This window comes from Fukomys damarensis, unplaced genomic scaffold, assembly GCF_012274545.1.
Source record: "Fukomys damarensis isolate Sample0158 unplaced genomic scaffold, DMR_v1.0_HiC HiC_scaffold_17, whole genome shotgun sequence".
NCBI classification, from domain to species: Eukaryota; Metazoa; Chordata; class Mammalia; order Rodentia; family Bathyergidae; genus Fukomys; species Fukomys damarensis.
The window spans coordinates 77,870,807-77,890,230 of NW_022900929.1; the positions used below are offsets into that span (position 1 = coordinate 77,870,807).

The 19,424-nt window shown below is 46.5% G+C and overlaps 2 protein-coding genes across 22 annotated transcripts in view; one reads left to right on the forward strand and one right to left on the reverse strand.

Annotated features, from left to right (window-relative positions):
* Positions 1 to 17,867, forward strand: part of Galk2 (galactokinase 2) — a 108,750-nt gene extending 90,883 nt beyond the window's left edge. For 5 of the 6 annotated variants that reach the window (XM_010638446.3, XM_019209742.2, XM_033765226.1 and 2 more), the window contains 2 exons: positions 5,754 to 5,870; positions 17,688 to 17,867. In XM_010638446.3, the coding sequence (XP_010636748.1) occupies positions 5,754 to 5,870; positions 17,688 to 17,838 (268 nt within the window). In that variant the 3' untranslated portion in view covers positions 17,839 to 17,867. The remainder of the gene's footprint in view (positions 1 to 5,753; positions 5,871 to 17,687) is intronic. The other variant, XM_010638454.2, reaches the window with a different exon arrangement.
* Positions 125 to 19,424, reverse strand: part of Fam227b (family with sequence similarity 227 member B) — a 157,291-nt gene continuing 137,991 nt past the window's right edge. For 6 of the 16 annotated variants that reach the window (XM_033765221.1, XM_033765219.1, XM_033765224.1 and 3 more), the window contains 5 exons: positions 5,381 to 5,458; positions 4,404 to 4,478; positions 2,526 to 2,595; positions 2,234 to 2,307; positions 133 to 202 (listed from right to left, as the gene is read on the reverse strand). In XM_033765221.1, the coding sequence (XP_033621112.1) occupies positions 169 to 202; positions 2,234 to 2,307; positions 2,526 to 2,595; positions 4,404 to 4,478; positions 5,381 to 5,458 (331 nt within the window). In that variant the 3' untranslated portion in view covers positions 133 to 168. The other 10 variants (XM_033765222.1, XM_010638379.2, XR_002025872.1 and 7 more) reach the window with 10 other exon arrangements.

Genomic DNA, 19,424 nt, shown 5'->3' on the forward strand with positions numbered 1-19,424 from the left:
ACACACTAATACACAGATTTGACTTGAATTAAACATGCTGCTACAATTAAAAGGATACAACCAAGTCACGCGTGTTTTTCTTGAATGGAGCTCACTTCTGGTTTCCCTTTGCATTCTGTTCTTCCTTCTCTAGCTTGTGATCCTCTGTGGTTGCTGCTGCTGCTGCTGTTACAAATTCTCTGTGCATTTGAGCCTCAGCATGCTGTGAAAATAATGCAGGGTTAAGGATTCACAGGTTTCCTGAGCCTTCAAATACTTAAACATGAGATTCCCCAATTATCAAGATGGTAAGGCCCACCACGAAAGGACAGCTTTAGGAAAGAAATTCAAGGCTCATTCAAAGCCTTTGAAAAGCCTTAAAAAGACCATTTTCCATTCTTTTGGTTCTATCACTTAGGAGAGGAATCAGGAATTAATGAGATGACAGTTCAGGAAATTCAATTTGTTGATAGGACTTACTTTCTCCCCACTCTACCCTACCCTTCTCCACACATCTCTGAAATCCGAGAGGCTTCCTGTGGTGCCTCACAATCCCTTTTTGAGTATTTGCACCAGTGTAAGGCCCATGTGCAGTTGTGCAGGTGAAGTGGACCCTGCTTGGTGTTGGTGGGCACCCCGGCCAGTCTGGCTAGCGTGGGCAGAGCCTGGCTGCGTGGCGATGGTGAATGAATGGCTTTCTCTTGTGGACAAGCTACAAGAAGCCCTTCCTCAGTTACACACTGATTCAGGCCAAGAAGCGTTGGCATTTAGCTGAAATACCCAGGCAATAGAGCAGTGGTTTTGTGACTTGAATTACACAGAAGATTATTACAGTTTTCTGTTTAATGTGTAACTCAAAGACTGGGTCTCATCCTCTGAATCTGTTTCAGAGAGGCCTAGGCCAAGGCGAAGGTGGTTGTAATTATTTCCTAAGGAACAACAGTCGTGCTGGGAAGCTGAAAGTCTAACCTCAACCAGCTTCGGGTGCATTTTCATTCTTCGCACAAAGGCAGACACCTGAGACACTGTAAAGCAAACTTGTTGAAAGTATTTAAGGTCATCAAGCCCATTAATTCCAGACCTGACTTTTTAACATTTGTAATCATTTTTTTTAATACTTTGTCATTTTCCACAAAGGATTTGTAGTTGGCATATAGTTCTTTCCACATCACTGTAAAATGGCACTTGTTGCTTTGTTTTCATTTGTACTTCATTTCATGTTTTTCATCGCCTGATTCCTTTTTCACACATTTAGCAATTTTTAAATGTTTGCAAGCACGTGTCTGTAATCCTAGTGACTTGGGAGGCTGATGCAGGAGGCTTGCGCGTTCAGAGACGGCCTAGGTACTGGAAATACAAAGGGCAAAGGGCTGGCCCTTGCCCAGCATGTGCGGGGTCCTGGATTCCACCCCCAGTAATTCAAAGCTGGGGCTGTGCTCTGTTTATTTTGATTTCTGACTTGAGCTGTATGTTGGTTTTTTTTGGTACTGGGGATCGGACTCGGGACCTTGAAAAGAGCTATGTTTTAACCTCACCATTACTATGAAAGGCCAGGGCCAGTGGAGAAAAGCTTCCTGCGGAAAGCGCAGCTGGAGCGGAGCCCTGCAGGGTGAGTGGGTCTGCTGGTCTGCTGGTCTGCAGTGAAGACCGACTCTGATGGGCCCTCTGCCTGCCTGCGGGTGTGCTTATTCGGTGCGGCCTGCAGTGCGTATACAGCGCTCGGGTCTCAGGTCCTCCGCAGACTGTGTGACGACACTGTGGCCTGCTGTCCTGCAGTGCAGCCCTGAGCGGGGGCCGATGTGGCCTCCCAGCAGGTGCCTGGGACTCACGAGCGCGCACACTATCAAGCACCCTTCCATTCAGTATGTGTGTGTGTCCGGGAACGGCAGAGCAAGAACAACAGGAGAAAGTACTTTTTTGTGGCAGTGAAGAGTAGTCTGTTCAACAGAAAACTCCCAAGTGGTTCATTGGTTTTCTGTCACTTAGTGGCCCACATGGCCTGATTTTGACCTGCACCAGCCATCAGAGGGACGGCTTTGTTTCTGACAGCAGGCTGTGCACTGCCCGGTGGAAGGCAAGAGGCCTAGAGACTGAAGAGGACCACCAGGAAGCCAGGAGGCCGAGGAGAAGCACAGGAGTCACCACTCTTTCCTCTCCTTGCCCTGCGTCCTGCATGGGACCTCTCCACATTCTGCCTGTTCTTCTTCACTGGGTCGGGACTATTTCTCCCACCCGGCTGTCCGCCCTGACTCACCTCTGCTGAGTTATTGGTGAGAAGTAAAACACAACTGCAGACACCTGTAATTTTCTACTCATTCGCATCTCAGACTGAACATGTGAGGTTGATAGTTGTATAAATTGTCCCCGGCCAGAAGCAAAGATGGAGAAAGTGATCATGAAGTTGTCACTAAAGATGTGAAGCAGAGATTGTCTTAAATGTGTAGGCGGTAACTTGGGCAAGAACGTGTGTTTCTGATGAAATACTGTTGGGCCTGTCTGAAAAGCCAGCGAGAGAATTCTCAATTACTTTCAGGAAGGAAACATACCAGTTTATGCAGGAACTTCTCAAAGTCATTCTCAACTCCGAAAGGTTTCTTGGTGGCCTTTTCCTGGAGTCTAACCATGGAATAAAGAAAATCGGCAATCAAAGTCGTCCTTGTACCACTGAGTAACCCATGTTTATGAAGAGTTTAACATGCTGTGTATTTGGCAAGCAAAGTACATGTATTAATTTAGAGACCCTCACAATAGCCTTGGGTGTGGGGACTACTTTTACCCTACTTGATCAGCCAGGAGCAGGCTTGGTCATTCACGCAGCTGCAAGCGGGAGAGGAGAACCCAGGCCCTAGGACTGGGTTCCGCCCACTGTGTGGCTCTCACCTCGGCAATGTGGCACCCTCTTTGGCTACATGGTCCACACAGCGAGCATCAGCTCAACAGATTCCACCCCCTGGGCTCTGGTGTGGATCCCAAGGAGCAGTGGTGGGAGGAGGAGAGGAAGACTCCAGCAAGGGGAAGACACGGGAGAAAGAGGACGGGGAGGAGGCTGATTTAGGGCGAGGGTGCTTGCTAGGCTGACTGCATAAAGGCTAGGGGTCTGGGAATCATCTGGTTCCTGTACAAGTCTTCATTCAAGAAATGTTTAGGAAGGAGATGAATCCAGGGGCAGCCGGAACCTTTCCAGAGATCTCAGGATGAGGGGCAGGTGGTAGACCAGGCAAGGCAGCGAAGAGCTCAGGGAAAGGATACGTTGGTGAGAGAAACAGGGGTGAGAGAAAGAGAGGTTAAAGAGGGCATCATGCAATGCTGTTGATTTCATTGTAATCTTTCCAGGAAACAGGGCTCCCCCTTCAGTGATGGCTTTTTGGAGATGTAGGTCACGCCTGCCCTTCTCATGTGTACACTGAGGTTTCAGGGTGTCCATGAAGCTTTGCAGTATTGTCACAATCATCCCCCGCTTCCTCTGTGTGAGTCTTTTTGGAAGAGGCCAGACGGAGCTAAACTGTGGGCCTAGGGCCTGTCGTTTCACAGCCCCAGGATTTACATGTTCCCTGAGCATTTACCCCTCATGCCGGCCCGCAGAGTGCCCTTCTGTGCAACGTCTGTCTGCACGCTACCTGGAGCCCCAGAGAACTCCCTGCAGCGTGCTGTACAAACTCCGTGGTGGGGAACCCTGACCCAGGTGGACTCGATATTGGAAACTTCTAGAAGTCACCTGGCACCAGACCTCGTGATGTGACGTAGGGGTGAGGAAGGACACAGCCCCGTGATGAGGCTTTTGGTACAGGCTGAGGTAAGATTCGGCAGTGTGGCTGGGCCTTCCTCCCAAGCCAGGGAGTGAGAGACGTGACGCGTGGCGTCTCGCACGGTGCCAGAGCTGTGGGGTGTGGCAGTGCGGCTGGCCAGGCCCTGTCCCCAAGGCGCCGTCTGAGCGCTGTGCCTATCTGATGCCTGCTCCCCACATGTGGAAGTGGGGGAGGAAGTGGGGGAAGAAGTCGGGGAGGAAGTGGGTTCTTCTCAGCGCTCCACAGTTTTTCTTTTTAATAGTCCAATTTATAAAATAGGACAAATGTGTGGAGTGTCGGGGAGATGGCCAAAGGGAGGCTGGCAAAGCGGGTTGTTTTTCCAGTTTACATCTTTCCTGGGCAGGGCATGGTTATGGGTTTACTTTTCAAAGCTTCAGCCCCATGGCAGGAGGAGTAAAATTAGGTGATGATAATGTTTAGCATCTTATTAAACAAGTAGGGTAGGTGATGTTTTGGATTAAAAAATGTAAGGTGTAATCCAGGTGAACTGTTAATAGAAATCCTCTCTGCAGATAGTCCAGCTGATACACTTTTACGTAAGAAACCCAGCGTGATTTTGCGTAACACATTGGTCTGATTAACAGTGTTTTTAAGCACTACTAAATCAAATAAACAAACCTATGAACCTCCTTGTTAAGTCGTTCCTGTTGCTGTCTTAAGAATTTTATTTCTTCATTAATTCTTTGTGTTTCTCTAGAAAGTCAAAATTTGGAGTTAGATTTTAAAAGAGAGCCAGTGATTCTAGTGGCGGATCGGGGGGACAAGACAACTTACATGACAGTAAAAGTTCCTTACAAACCAGTCGCTTCCCTCCCCAGCTCCCTGTGGTGCAGAATCTGGTTAGACACTCAGCGCCCAGGACCCGGGCACAGCTGGGCTCTGCCTTGCTGCGTCTGTGGGGCTCTAGCAGCCTCTGCCCCTGTGCAGAGCCGGGGCTGTGGAGCCGGGGCCTCGGGTGTGCACGGGCAGGGTGCATGCGTGTGTTGGTGACACGGGGTCCCTGAACTGCTGGGTGTGTCTGGCTGGCTGTCCCTCATCCATCTCTTTGCTGTGCTCCCGAAGCTGAGGATGCCTGGCCCGCTCCCTACAAGCCAACCAAACCTCCAGGCCGTTATCTGGATACCAGGGGCAGAAGAGTTGGATTCTGCCAGGTCTTTTTTCTTGTAAAAATGCATGGACATTCTCTCGTAGCCCATCCCTAACTTTCTGGTACATAACAACCCCATGATTGGGCCCAAGTGTTTGAATGAAGCATGAAAAATGGAAAATGTCCTTCAGGATGCGTTTCAGAAATGACCTCTCTGCCCTGCTCTCTGACACCACCCCAGGTCCGCTCCAGCGCAGGGGCCCCTACCATGGAACCCACCTGCTCTTCTTCTGGGGCTCGGCTCTGTGACTCTGTGTCTGCTGCCCGAGCCCGGCCTCCCGATGCTGGGGTGCATACACCTCAGCCACAGCGAGGCTCCTCTCGGAGGCCCCCAACACGTACCTGGTCTGTGGTCCCAGGGTGCATCCTTGACACTTACAGAACAAAACCTCTGGTCTCTGAGACTTTAGTGAACAAGGAACTAAGTGGAGATGACGCTGGGACTTACATCTGAAAATCCCTCTGGTTGCTTGCGAACTGTCGTTTTGCCTCCTTTATAACATCACAGTAAGTGGGACCAGGCGCTGTGTGGGCTTCCGGTTAAGGAGAGAATCCAGCGATGAACATCAGGGGGGCCGCGGAGACCGTGAGGCCTGAGCGTCTCAAGTGTGAACGCAGTGTGGGTCTGGGGTCGCACAGAGGGAGACGTCTGCGCCCTGCATTTAACACCTTTGTCAGTCGTGCAATTACCTTGTGTTTTCACATGCGTGCGTGTTTTTAAAGCAGTTCTAACACAGGCTGTGGGAACAGTCACTTGAAGGCAGGAAATTCAGTGCCACACTCCCCCTCAGTGACTGTTCCTGTCTGACCCTAACCCGCAGTGCTGTGAAGATTCTGTCTCAGGACATGAGTTGCCGTCAGAAGCGCATGGGAAGCAGGACTCGGCCCCCACACGAAGCCCCCACCCCGACAGGGCTCTCTGGGATGACTTCGCTGGAGTAAGTGTCCCTACGAACCTCACCTTTTCCTTGATGGCGTCAAATCTGAGTGGAATTGTTTCAAAAAAATGTGTTTCAAAACATTCTTAGGCCGAATCTGGGTTACTGCAAAATTTTGGCTTTGAGATTTCGTTCTGCAAATTAACATTTTTGCTATTCAAATGAATGCTCAACATTAAGAATGCAGTAGTAATTGAGTCTAAAAAGAAAGTAGTGGAAACTTACTTTGAGAAATTAAAGCAGAAACTAAATTTTACAGTATTTACTCATTTTGAAGAGTATTTCAGCACAATTTAAAAATAAAATTGTATAACTATTATAGAAGCACTAATGTAATCAAAGGAGAAATCTCCCTTAATTCCACTCTCCAAAAAAAGGCTGTTTCTATTTTTCTATGTATCTCTCCGTCTGTCACATTTTACACAATTGTTATATCATACAATGTCTTGGTATCGTTACATCATAATTTCTTCATGCATTAGGTTCTGTAGTAATTATTTTAATGCTTGTGAAAGACTCCACTGAGCGCATGTGCCTGAGGTGCTCTGTGGTCCTGATGACATAGCCTGCTGTAAACTTCGCTGCATTTCTTGTGTGAAATCACTCACTTCTCCTCTTCCCCAACTCTGTGTGCCAATATGACATTCATCCCTACTGCCTTGAGCCTAGCAAGGTTGGCCTGCATCTTTCCTGTCTGCAGTGCTAATAACTTTTGGAGAGAGCAAGCCTTGGTCTTGTTCGGTTTGGAAACACTGACGCACACAGTAGTACAGGAGCAAGGATCTTCTTTATGCCATAAGCAGGAGTCCTACAATCCCAGTTATGCCAAATATCTGTCTTTAGTTTTATTCCCTTATCCTAGTTACTTCCTAATAGGTGAGACACAATACCTGACACCCACAATTAAAAGGAGGAGAGGTGTTTGTTCATGTTTCAGTCCATGGTCAGCTGGATCCAAAGAAGAAACATCATTGCAGATGGGCATGGTGGAAGAAAAGCTGCTCACCTCACGGAGAGCAGGAAACAGGGAGAGAAACTCCTCCGGGCCACACCCCCAGTGAGATACCTCTTTGAACCAGACCCTAACTCCCAATGGCAAGTCAGCTATATGGCCCCATGATCCAGTCACCTTCCAAAGACACGAAGCTTCGGGGGCCATTTTAGGCCTACACTATAAATGCCCTTCTTCGCTGGCACAGATGGTGCAGGAGTCTGGTTTGTCCTAAATGAAAGATGGCTGATGTTACTTTCAGTGTTTGTTTTTACCCTCCTCTACTGTATCAAGTGACCGAGAGTCTAAGACTTTTGAGTTTATGAAAACTGAATATCATTCTTCTAGAATAATTAGTACAACTAATGATACTTTTCCTGGTATAGATGGTTCTTGAGTTGCTTACATTTTATTTGCATGCAGTTACTTCCTGAAATTATTTTAATTTACCCCTCAGACTATTAGGATTTCCAAGATTTTATCCCCTACAGAGTTATGCTGTGTTCTGCAGGATGGTTTCTACAATGAAGCATTTCTGGGGAAGATGATATATTTGTTGTCTTGAAAAATTATACTTTCAAAAAAAATTTTTTTTTGGTGGTATTGAAATGAACAGTCATGTTTTACTTGTAAATTATTGATTCTGAATATATGGCTTTGTTAGAATGAATTAGGTATATGTGCATTATAAAGTCTTTGTAACTATTTACAGCCTTTTGTCCCGTTGTACATTTCTGCTGAGTAATGAGGCTCCAGGCTGCATTATGCTGGAGTTGATGACGAACTCAGTGTTTTCTTGTACTACTCAATGATGATGGTTTTCAGTAGATGTTTGCTAATGACTATCTCAATTTGTATTCTCTCCAGATTATCCAAAGCCATCATTTCCCCCAATGATAGAAAATTAGAGTACTTAAAACTTAGAAATTATGACTAGTGACTATTCCATTCTTCGGAGATAATGGTGGCACCAAGCTTTCCGATTCCCCGTCGGAAGTGGCCTCACATTTCACTTCCCATTCATGACTACAGGGGAAGCTGCATGACAAGCCACTGCACAGGAAGGAGCCACATGGGGACAGGCAGGATGGCCCTGCAGACCAAGACCTGAGGCATCCTTGAAGCCTCTGGAATTGCCGATCTACTTCTAGACTCAGACTGTCAGGGTAACAAGGGTTCTTAGAAACTGAGGTGCAACCGCACTGTGTCACAGAGGAGGCCATCTGTCTTTGAGAGCCTGGGTGCCTCTGAGGAGCAGGAGAATTGCCCAGGGGGAACGTTATTTTATCTGCCAAAGTGCTGTCCTAGAAAGAGGCTCCAGGAGGCTTTGCTGTCTGTCACATCTTTCAGGGACACCCCTTGGCGGGTCCTCAGAGTCGCTTCTGAGAATCCCATGTTTAAGGCTGCAGTGCCCATTGTACGCAGCACGTCCCACTGCACACCAAGTAGAAAGAAGCCAGGCAGCAAGCTGCAGCCAGAATCTCCTCCTTTAGACACCAGAATGCATTCAGTCCTTACTTATAAGAAATACATTCTTGAAATCACTCTTTAGCATGTGGCCCAAACTGATCTTAGAGCTATTATCTTCTGTTTAGTGTTTCTCTTTGCTTACACTTCACGTATTTCAGTATTGCACTAGTAAGGTTAAACCACAAATTGAAAAAGAAAGAAAAAGAAAATCACTGAGAACATGTGCCTGTTCTACCCAAGGCGGTATCACTGTTGGCGTTTCACCCAGATTCTATACGACCTGGTATTACATGTGAAATAGGGTTACTGTTTTAGTAAACATTCTGAATGACTCTGTCACTGGCGCAGCTGTATAACATAATCTAGAAAATTGAGGGACCAGCGTAACTGGAAGTCTTCATGCATACTGAGTTCAAGACAGCCAGCAAACTTGCAGGACCTTTACTAAGCACCGAGACACAGGGCTGGTGAGGGTTCCAAAGGAAGTAAACTAACAACAGGCAGTTTTGGTGTAGGGGACAGGACTATGAGGATGGGCATGAAGACCATGAAAGGTCCACAGTATGCTCATTTGGGCAGGGCCATCTCCCAGGGAGCGAGGGGAGCTCAGTGTCCTGAGCATAGGACAGATCGTGGACCCTGGCTCTTGCCTGCTGTGGAACAGCTCATTGCCTCAGGCGCTCCCGTGGCTGGCATGGAATACCGCGTGACAGGACACGTCAGTGTGGGCTGTTCTTCACCTCCTGGACAAGTACTCTCGCTGACGTCTCCATGAGGCTGAGTCACGGATTTCAGCTGACTGACTCCCAAAGTTAATTACTTGCTGCTATGTGGCTTAAGAAGTCGGGGAAGTATGATAGCCTTTAAAGAAAATTTCCACTCAGATGGTTAACAGAAGGAATTTTAGTGCTTCAAATGGTCAGCCTTTGTTTTCTAGAAAATTTGATTATGGGCAACAGCTCACTCCCCGATGACTCTGGATAAACCAGTTGTTGATTTATGAAGATTCCAGCGTTGTTACAGTTTATGGCCCTCACTAGACACAGTTCTAAGGGTTGTCTGCCCTGTCCATTATTCCCATTAACCCTCTCCTCCCCGCTAAAACTAGTCCAAATGACCATTGAGTTCGAATTAGCTTTGCAAATGTTTGTTTGAGGTAAGCTTCCCGGCGCTCTGCTCCTAACGGGATCCATCTGTATCATCACAGAGATACAGGGACTCTGCGGTTCCTGCTTCCCTGAGATCTACAGGGTACGAGTGTTAGTCACAAAGCAGAGAATGGGCCCATGGAGGCCACCATGGGCGGGCGAATGTGGCTTTTCCTTGAATAAGCAGCACTTTGGGTCTCAGCGAAGTCGTAGCTTTTCCTGTCTGACATCGTGGGGCAGCTCACAGACTCCCTGGAACCAGAGCAGGGGGAGAATGCAGTCACGGGGTAGCTGCTGTTTCCTTTTCTCTCTGCCTGCCCACTTCATGAGAGGAGAAATGGGTTGGTGGAACACAGAACTATTATGTAGTCAGTTTTTCACGTTTCTTTGGGATTTTTATTTTCCATCACGAATTCTAAGAATTTAGAAAGCTTTGGCTTTTCCACTGATTTCATTGACCAATAACATTTATAGCAACAATACCCTTTCCCCCAACATTTGAAGACATTTAACTACTGAAAATGAAGTTTTCTTATTTGAAAACAAAAATGGGCTTCACTACATTTCTACTGAACTTTTAAAAAATAACTGAAATGATTACTGACATTCCGGGATGAAAACCCCTTCCATTCCCATCCTTATTTTTCCACTGAGCTATGTGTAAAATCTAACATTCAAAGTGTAGCTAAAAAATTGATGCAATCCAGTCCCTAGAATTTAATTGCCTATTTATTTCACTAGTGTAATTACAAGTTGGTGAATTGTGGTCTGTGTCTTGTATATTTTATTAAAAAGAAAAGGAAAGAAAAATCTTAAATAGAGCTTAATCTGAGTCTGTAACAGAAAGGTACCAGATTTTAACCACAATTTTGTAACTGTCTCTGGCTCAGGGTGGCTTCAAAACACAGTACACTCACACACGCTCACGTGTCAAACAAAACCCCTTTGTTCAAGTTCTAAAAAGATTTTCATTTTCGTCTTAAAAAAAAAAAACTCTCCCACTCTTAACTGGAAGTTTGTGAAAGAATCTTAGTAACCTATGCTACAAGATTTAGAAGAGCTTTCAGCAAAAGCCATCTAAAAATGCACTTTCTAAGATCAAAGTTTAAATACTGGATGTGAGTATTAAAGAAGTTTTAAATGTAGTTTTGAAAAATTAAAGTCTGATCCTTCACAGAACTCCAGGATGCCACCCAGGAAAGTTCTAAGATTATTTTAGATCGCTGACATGAGTGTCACAGGATTATGTGCAGCAATTTCTGCCTTCCAACTGTCCAAAGGCAGTCATGGCCTTGTCACAGAGAGAAGCCACTTGTAGCTGCTGACACTGGGCTGTATACCAAGAGCAGCAAGACATTTCTGTGATGATGGTGATGTCTGATATCCACACAGTACAGCAGTCACGTGGCTCCTGTCACCAAGGGACAGAACTTTTACTTATGCCTCATTCTAGAGTTCAAGCATCAGGAACCACACAGGGTTACTGAGGGCTATTATACGGGACAGTGTGGCTCTAGCGGGATGAAAAATGTGACAGATGCCTATGTGGCACATTGATATTTCTTTAATCTTGCTCAAAACAGTTTATATTGCCACTTTATATCATGTAAGGGTGTACAGACCGATCCTGTACTAACCTCCATCCAGTCTGTTCAACCTATCTTGGATTTCTAAGTTCTCTACGCAAAGCTGTCAAGTTCTCACTTGCAGAAGTTATCAAAGTTATAACACCGGTAAGGAAAAGAAAGTAAGCAGTATTTTACTTAGTGTGTTAATTTCCCCCAAATAACCCTTCGGACGGTGAAAAGGAAGGGGACTGGACGGATACGTCTGAAGAACGCTGTCAGAGACCCTGTGAGGGACTTGCCTTTCTCACAGTCTACACTTTGACCTCAGTTGCTCTTCTCACCGATGGCTTTTATGATCCATAAAACTCGAGCGCTTTCTTCCATATTTGCTCCAGGTGAGTCCGTCTTTTTCCTTTTCAAACAGTGCTCAGTGGGATGTGGCAGCCACAGACACTTCGAGGAGACCCGACTGTTGGCGCTGATGGTGACTGAAATTGCCAGGGACAAGTGCTCTGCCTCTGTGCCTCTCCATGCTCCTGGCTTGTTTCTTCCTGTCCAGTTTCCGTTCTGTTCCCCTCACTCTGTCTAACCCTCTAGTGAAGTTTCCCCAGGTCACCATGATGCTGGCTTTGTAGGGAGGAAGCACTCTCCTTGGTGCTCATTTCACGGAGAAAGGTAACGTGGTGAACCCCTTCTCCACCATAGTCCAGACTGTTTCTGATGAAGATACTGGTGTTCACCCCAGCATTTCATTCGTGTTTCCAGTGTTGCCCCTAATGCCTCTAGAGAACATGTAGAAATTTATACCAATTTTTCTTTAGATTCCATCCCTTTCTGGGCAAATGAAGTATGCTTCCTTTCTTAAAGGCCACTGAGCTGCAAGTGTTGGACACAGAGATGAGGGGTAGGGAGGGACAGAAATTGCTCTGCCGAGTAAGGGAGGAAGACTCTGAGACGGCTGAGTATGGTTACAGTATGGTTACCTGAAGGCAGGGATCATTGTCGCATCATTAGCACCCAGGAGGTTTTTGGCAAATGTTTGTTAAATAAGGTGCAAGAAACATCCTGGAGTCTGGACCAGGTAATGAAGGCATAGCCACGAAATGGGGCAGAACCAGACATTTAGTAAGCAGGGTTGGAAGTTTCTGGAAAAATAATTAGACAGTGGGTCTAGAATCCAAAATGAGGATTGGGGCAAAGGGAAATGCCAGGCAAGGGCAGACGATAGGGGAAGTGGGAGCGAACAGGTACAAGAAGAGACTGCAGACAGACTTCCTGCCCCAGGCAGGCCTCACCGCCCCTCAGAGGGAGCTGCCAATGCTACCATGCGGCGCTGAGCTCTTCCCTGCTGTGCGGCTCTGTCAGGGACCTGGCTGGACAGCGTACAGCCTGCTCAGTCAAATGCTCTGGTCCCCTCTGGCATCAGTGTATGTTTTAGTCTGTCTTGCCTCTTACTATTTACCAGTGTAGACCACTGTTTGGCCTCTTTGCAACTCCCTGAATACATGTAGTGGAGGAGTTAAGAACTGCACAGGTGAGGTGTGGCTATGAACTATAGGTGTATACAAATACCTGATTAAGTATTTGAGTTCTAAACAACACAAAACTAATTACTAGCTGTGGACTCAGTAGTTTAACTCAGTACTAACTCCTTTTTCGTGGTCATGTTGAAGTCTTCCCTTAGCATGAAGACTTGAGTGTCTGACCGGTGCTGTGGGTATCACTGGAACACGCCCTTCCCACAGGACTGTGCTTTTCTCCTTCGCACAGCAGCGGTTGCCAAAGACAAGCGTGAAGCAGGCAGAAGCTGCGAAGCCCCTTTGGTCAACTTGAGAAGCCACGCGTCATTGACTGTTGTGTGAGGAAGTCACGAAGGATCGCGCAGATTCAAGGGCACCGAACACAGGGAGAAGTGGCAAGGACCACGGAAACAAGCGAAAGGGGAGACCAGTGCTGTCCTGGCCACTTGTGAAAAATGCGTCTAACCCTGCCGTAGGGTGTTGCCTTGGGTGCGGCAAAGCATCAGCACTATCTAACCAAAGGGTCTGTCACACCCATCCACAGATGAATGGGCCAAGAAGATGTGGTCTGCACCACTGGGGCGAGTGTGGCTGCGCTACAAAGGATCAACTCAGTCATTTGTAGGAAAACGGATGCGCCCGGAGACCATCGAGTGAGTAGTCAAGCAAACCAGCCACACAAGCATGAGAAACTCAATGTATAAATACAGAGCAAAATAAAAGCTAGGTCAGAGGAAGTAGGGAGATAGATCTTGTTCAAATGGGAAGGGAATGGAGAGACGGAAGGATAGGGGCGGGGAGGAGGAGGGATGAAAAAGAGAATCACGCTGTGCTGTGTCAATGCACCAACTCCCCAGCGATGAATGTAATCGTGGCGGATGCAGTACATTATGTGCTGTAAACATGGACCGAGAAATAAAAACTGAAAAGCATTGGCAATCATGCGTACTTTTTATCCCTCAGTTTAACAATGCTAAGAATATGCAAAAATAACATAGCTACTTGCCCTAGGAAGTGCTTTCTTTCCCCTGGAAGACAAGGCAGAGCTATCTAAGAGCTTGTTCATCAGATCTCACCCCGGGACCCAAGGAGCTCCCCTCTCAGACCCGGAAAGCCCGCAGATACCCTCTTGGCACCGTGGAAGCTCCACCGAACTGGTCTCCCGAGGGAGTCCAGAGAAGGGCGCCCCCGCCAGCACCTGGGTCTGCAGGGAGTCCACAGAGTGAAGAATGTCACCCCTTGGGGAGACCGAACACGCTGTTCTGATTCCTTCACTGATGTTCGGGAAGGGAGATTCCTGGGTGCAAAAGGATTGAATTTCATCCAGCCTGGATTCTGGTTGCTCCGGATGGAAAGAGGCTCACGTTAGAGTACAGTTTTGTTACCATGTTAAGGGGGAGGATTTCTCTAGGGTTTTCCACCTACATTTTCCCACTCCTCTGCTCTCCCCCAGCCTGATCTCCCTGTTTCCATTATTTTTCTTTTCAGACAGAGGAAGCATTATCAGTCCACACCCTGTTTTTTGAAGTTGAACAAAAGTGAGGGTTAAATTATTTTTTGTAAACTCTCAAAAATCATGAATAAACTGTAGCAGTATAGGTTTTCATTTCCATTTCGTCCTGAGTATTTCAGAAGGAGAGAAAGAAAGCATTTTACCTTGTACGTCCTGGGGGAAGGGAGAAACTAATTAAGGGTTCTGAATTCGAGACTATCCCAGATGTAACTGTTCCTTTTAAAATGTGTTTGTCCCCTGTACCTCCCCCAAAAGAAACTTAAAAAGTTAGCAGATCCTTAGTATGTGTCAATTAACCAGACATTGACTTGAAATGACTAATACAAGTGACAGCAACGCTAGGAAAACACACAAGTCGAGTTCACATTAGTTAATGGGGTGAAAGATCTCTATGGGCACACGCGACAAAGATTAACGGAAATCTCTAGAAGTAGAAGTGAGAAGCAGGAGCGCGTGGTTCTCAGGGCTGCTGGATCCTGACTGAGGAGGCCGAGTCTTTTCTGTCGTCTCGGCGATCCTCCCTCTTCTTTTTCACTGTTGCCTGTGTGTGTGTTTTTTTTCCTCCCAGATAATTTGCCACAGATGATTGCTTTGCATAGCTTTTTTAAATGCTGGGATAAATGTGTACGTAGCCCACATGATTTTCAATTGTAGAGTTTAAATAATCTTCCCTGGGCAGCTTTAACTTGTTATAAATAAGTCCGCCCACGAGTGTGGCGGTGGTGGAAGGAAGTGTGTTTGGGCACCGTTGTGTATTTGCCATGGGCCTGTGCTTGGTCCAGACTTCTCCAAACTGCAAGAAAATGGGCACGTTTAAAACTCATGCTGGAAATACAGATGGCCACAGCATTTTCTTTGTAACAGGACCCATGTAAATGATACATTTCATTCTTGAGTTTTCATTAAAAAAAACAATTTGTGTTTCATAGGTGAAAAAGTTATTGGATTTTTGGATACTATTTCGTTAGTTTATTTTCAACACATAAAAGTCCTGGGGGTGGGTTGCAAACACACGATGTGTGACGGGAATCTTAGGACCCCTAGATACATTTTGTTCAAGATTCTACAGAGTTTGAAGCTGCGCCACACGGGATTCTGAGTCCTAGTGTTTTGTTTTACCCATCACTACGTGATCAAGTTCTTAAAAAGAAATTTAAAGATCATTAAAAAAAACACTCAAATTTCCTAATAAGAGTTACTTAATATGAAATAGGAAGAAAAGGTACAAAGAGGAAGTGGGAGAGGTAGGGGAAAAGAAAGAGGGGAATGGAATTAATATGAGAAAAAGAAAAAATGGGGGCTGGGGATTTTTAGTCAGTGGTTCTACCGCCTGCCTCGCAAGCACAAGGACCCGAGTTTAATCCCTGGTACCAGAAAAAAAAAAAAAAAAAAAAAAAAAAAAAAAAAAAGGAAACAAAGTTTTTGTAGATAGGGAGGGAGCAGGGGAATGGGGAAAAACTAAGAACCAAGTTGGATTATATAAAGGTGCAAATTTCCAATGATGAGTGCCATTATATTGTGTATCTTAACTGTACCAATAAAATTAATGAAAAAGAATGAGTTACTGTATATTAACTAGTAAAAAAACGTATTATTTCCCTTTTCAATGGATTAAAGTCATTTCAGATGGGACAGTCATGTCCCGGGGCCACGCTCTCCCCGGACCCCCAGACCCCTCTTCTGGCCCCTACAATATTGGCAGGAAAGTCTCTTTCCTCGGTGACTTGCGCACATCACTGTGCATTAATGGGAACAGTACCTGCGGGGCAGGTGGGGGTGCCATCCAAGGGCCCAAGGTATGGGGACCGGGGAAGCATTCAGATGCTGGATGTGTTAGTCAGCGGATGCCACCATCCGGCACTCAGCACAAACATGAAACCTTCATGCTGCACTCTGTGAATACGATGATGGCCGATTAAACGCTATTTTAAAAACTGAAGTCAAGAGATGAAATGCCTGTGGAGTTGAAGATTGAACTGCACCCGTCCCATGGGACTGGTTTAAATGAAGACTGCGTAGTAAGCACAGGACACTGCCTGCCCGAGCTTGCTGAAGTGAAGGGCGCCCTGGTAGGGTGTGCACGGCCGGCCATCTCGAAGGTCTGGAGATCTGAGGGACTCAATGGAGGGCTGGCCAAACGTTTCAGATAAGGATCTGTCCTTAGATACGAGGAACACTGTCGCAGCGTCCTCTCTTTTCTGTTGACTCCTCTGCCACCTCCTGCCCTTTCCCAGGCTGGGATGCTGAGAATCCCTAAAGGCCCAGAACTCGCTCTTACCCAGTCCCGGAGTTGCGCATCCCTCGGGGCTAACCCGAATCCGGAGGGTCGGGGTAGATGAGCACAGAAACCAGTCAGCCAAGGACAGGGACGTCAAGTGCTGTCGCCTGCTGTGGTGTCATAGGCACCTTATCTGGCTTTGCTGTGCCTCCGTTTCCCTTTCCGTACACCAGGGACAGTAACGGTGCCCATTCCAGAAGTCTGCATGCAAATAAATGAGGGTGCATAGCCTCTGCCTCTCAAATTTTTCGAACACCTCAGTTTGGTGACGGTGAACTTTGTACCAACGACTCCTGAATGTCTGTCTCTATCTAAGTTTAACTACTATGAAATGGAAATTTGATCTTTTTTTATTTTTCTTTTTAAAAATTGAAAAAGATTAACTTTTATTTTTACACGTTGGCAGCGCGCAGTGAGTCCACTTATCGTGGGTTTCCTGGTACACAGCACATCACGATTCCTTCCTACTCCTTCCCCTCCACTCCCTCCTCTTTTTCAGTGCCAGTATCAGATTCATTTATTTGTAAGTCCTTATAAAGCTGTCATATAGACCGATGAACAGCCGGACTAACAGGCCAAAAAACCTACAGGGCACATAAGACCGTTTTCTAAATCAAGGTTCACCTCTAGGTAACTTGGCCATGCTGGGCGACAATAACCTTTTCTCTCTCTTTTTCCTATTATCTGTCTTGTATTTTGCACTTTGATTATACATTGAATTCTCCATATTTAAGTCTGTGTGTCTGATTTACTTCGCTTAACATTATGGTGTTCTTTTTATGTAAAACCATCTGATAGCCACCTACCAGGTATTTAACACCTGTTGTTCTCTAGGTGCTTTTATTCCGGTGTCCACAATCAGAGGCAGAGCATTTTGTTCTCTGTGGGGTTAGAAAAACCAGTGTCTATGCTGTGGTGTGATGCTCGGCCCACCGCAGAGGGCTGAAGAGTCACCCGGCGAGTCGCTGTGATAAAATGTGGCGTGGTCATCTACTGGTGTGTGGCGTGTGGTCCCCAGTGGAGCCGTAGCAGGACACAGGCCCGCCCAGGCCCTGCAGAGGCAGGACAGTCTCCCAGGCTGTGGACTGAAGTCTCTGGTGCCGTCTGGCTGGCTGTGGCCTCGCTTTCCTCCCCTCCCGTCACCGGTGCTCGCTTCCCCCAGACGGCTCTCAGAGGGAGGCTTCGAGCCTCCAGAGTGAGGCCTGTTAGGTTCTGCTCTGAGGAGCGCATGGCAGCTTCAGCCCCTGGTAGCGGGAGGAAACTGCAGCAGGTCGCTGCGGCCAGGTGGAGTCGCCCGCCTCAAAGTGATGTAGCCTTTTGTCTCTCCAGGATTACCCGCTGGGCCAGCTCCACTTCCTCCCGCTCCTGCTCCTCTCTTCCGGCCAGATACACTCGGCAAAGTCGGGAGTCAGCGCAGGAACAAACAACACCAATAAAGCTGTTCAGCGAGCTGAGCACGGTCCAAATAAAATGTGAATGAGATAGAGATGAATTCAACAGTCACAACTGTCGTAGGAAATTTGAGCACGGACCATAAAATGTGAATGAGATAGAGATGAATTCAACAGTCACAACTGTCGTAGGAAATTTGCAGCTTATGATGCGGGGAGAAACACTTCTGTCCTGCTGAGCGCGGGCTCAGGCCGAGGGTCAGGAGGGCGCTGTGCCTGACCACTAATCCTCCGGTCTTCGGTTTCGGTTTCCTTATCTGTAAAGTGGCAGTGATGTGTGACTGTCACAGGCTGTTGTCATTTTTTACAATGATAGCGATGTGTGAGGCACTGGACAACTGTCCCATGGTGATGGACCCGAAGCATCATTACCGTTTTGATCAGTAAACCCGGAACGATTTTCTTGTCGCTAGGTATGACAGTCTACACGCTCAGAAAGCATGTGGGAGAGATCACTACTGTCTCAGGATGAAACCTTCCTCTAAAGGCTCCTTGCCTTAGAGCGCTACCTCCCTCCTCCTCATGCATGCTCTCCCGCTTTACACATTCTCAGAACGTTGGTGGATGGTGCTGGGCAAATCCATGCCCATCAGCAGTGCAAGTGCCAGGACTGACATTTGTATAATTACAATAAAAGCTAGTTACAAGAAAATGAAAGGTTTTCAAATTTTACTAATAAACACTCAGAAAATTTTGCTTTGGACACAATCCAAGATTGATGACGATTCTCGCATTGCTACTTAAATTACAACCCTGAGAGTAGACTCTGCAGTCTGCTAGGTGTCCCCCAAGAGCTTCAGACATGCGTAAGTGGGGCTTTTGGAAGAAGATGGGACCATAGGGGCCCATAGCTGACTTGCGCGTGGGGGGGTGTCTTTGGGGTCGTGACCCGGAAGGGTTTATCTCCCTTCCTGGCTCCTCCCCACACTCTCTGCTCAGTGGCTGCCATGATATGAAGTTTCCCCAACTGTCCTTCTGCGATACCTTCTGCCTGCGCCAGCCAACTGTGGACTAAAACACGAACCAAAACAAACCTCTCCTCCTGTTGGGTATTGTGTCCTGGCAGTGAGAAAGTGGCAAGGACACTTGTGTTCCCAGTCGCCCAAGTTAATGTCACGCACTTGTGGGCCGTGAGTGCTGGAGGTGATCTGGTCTGAAATGTAGGGGAAGAAGTGTTCTGGGAAGGCCTCATGGATCTTCCGCAGTGGTGATCTCTACCCTTTTCCAATCATATCCACCATGAGTAAGATATGTGAGTAGACTCCCATATGAGAAGTGTTAAGTTTCTCAATTACATATACATCAATCTGTATTAACGTTGCATATGTTGAAAAAGACATGAAATCTATAAACAGAAAAGATGCAAGGAAAATATTTTAAAAACAAAATTTACCTTAATTTACTTATTAATGGTTCAGCAAACCTTTTTGTACTTGAATTTGAGGTTTGTACCAATGTCTGCTCGGTGGGTTTTTAAAGGCCTTGCAAATTAAATCAACATTAACATTCATTAGCAAACATCAAAAATGAAAATATACCTTTGGAATTAAATTCACTGTTTGTAGTAATGATGTAGACCTATATTTAAGTCTGTTTGGCAATTTTTACCCTTAAC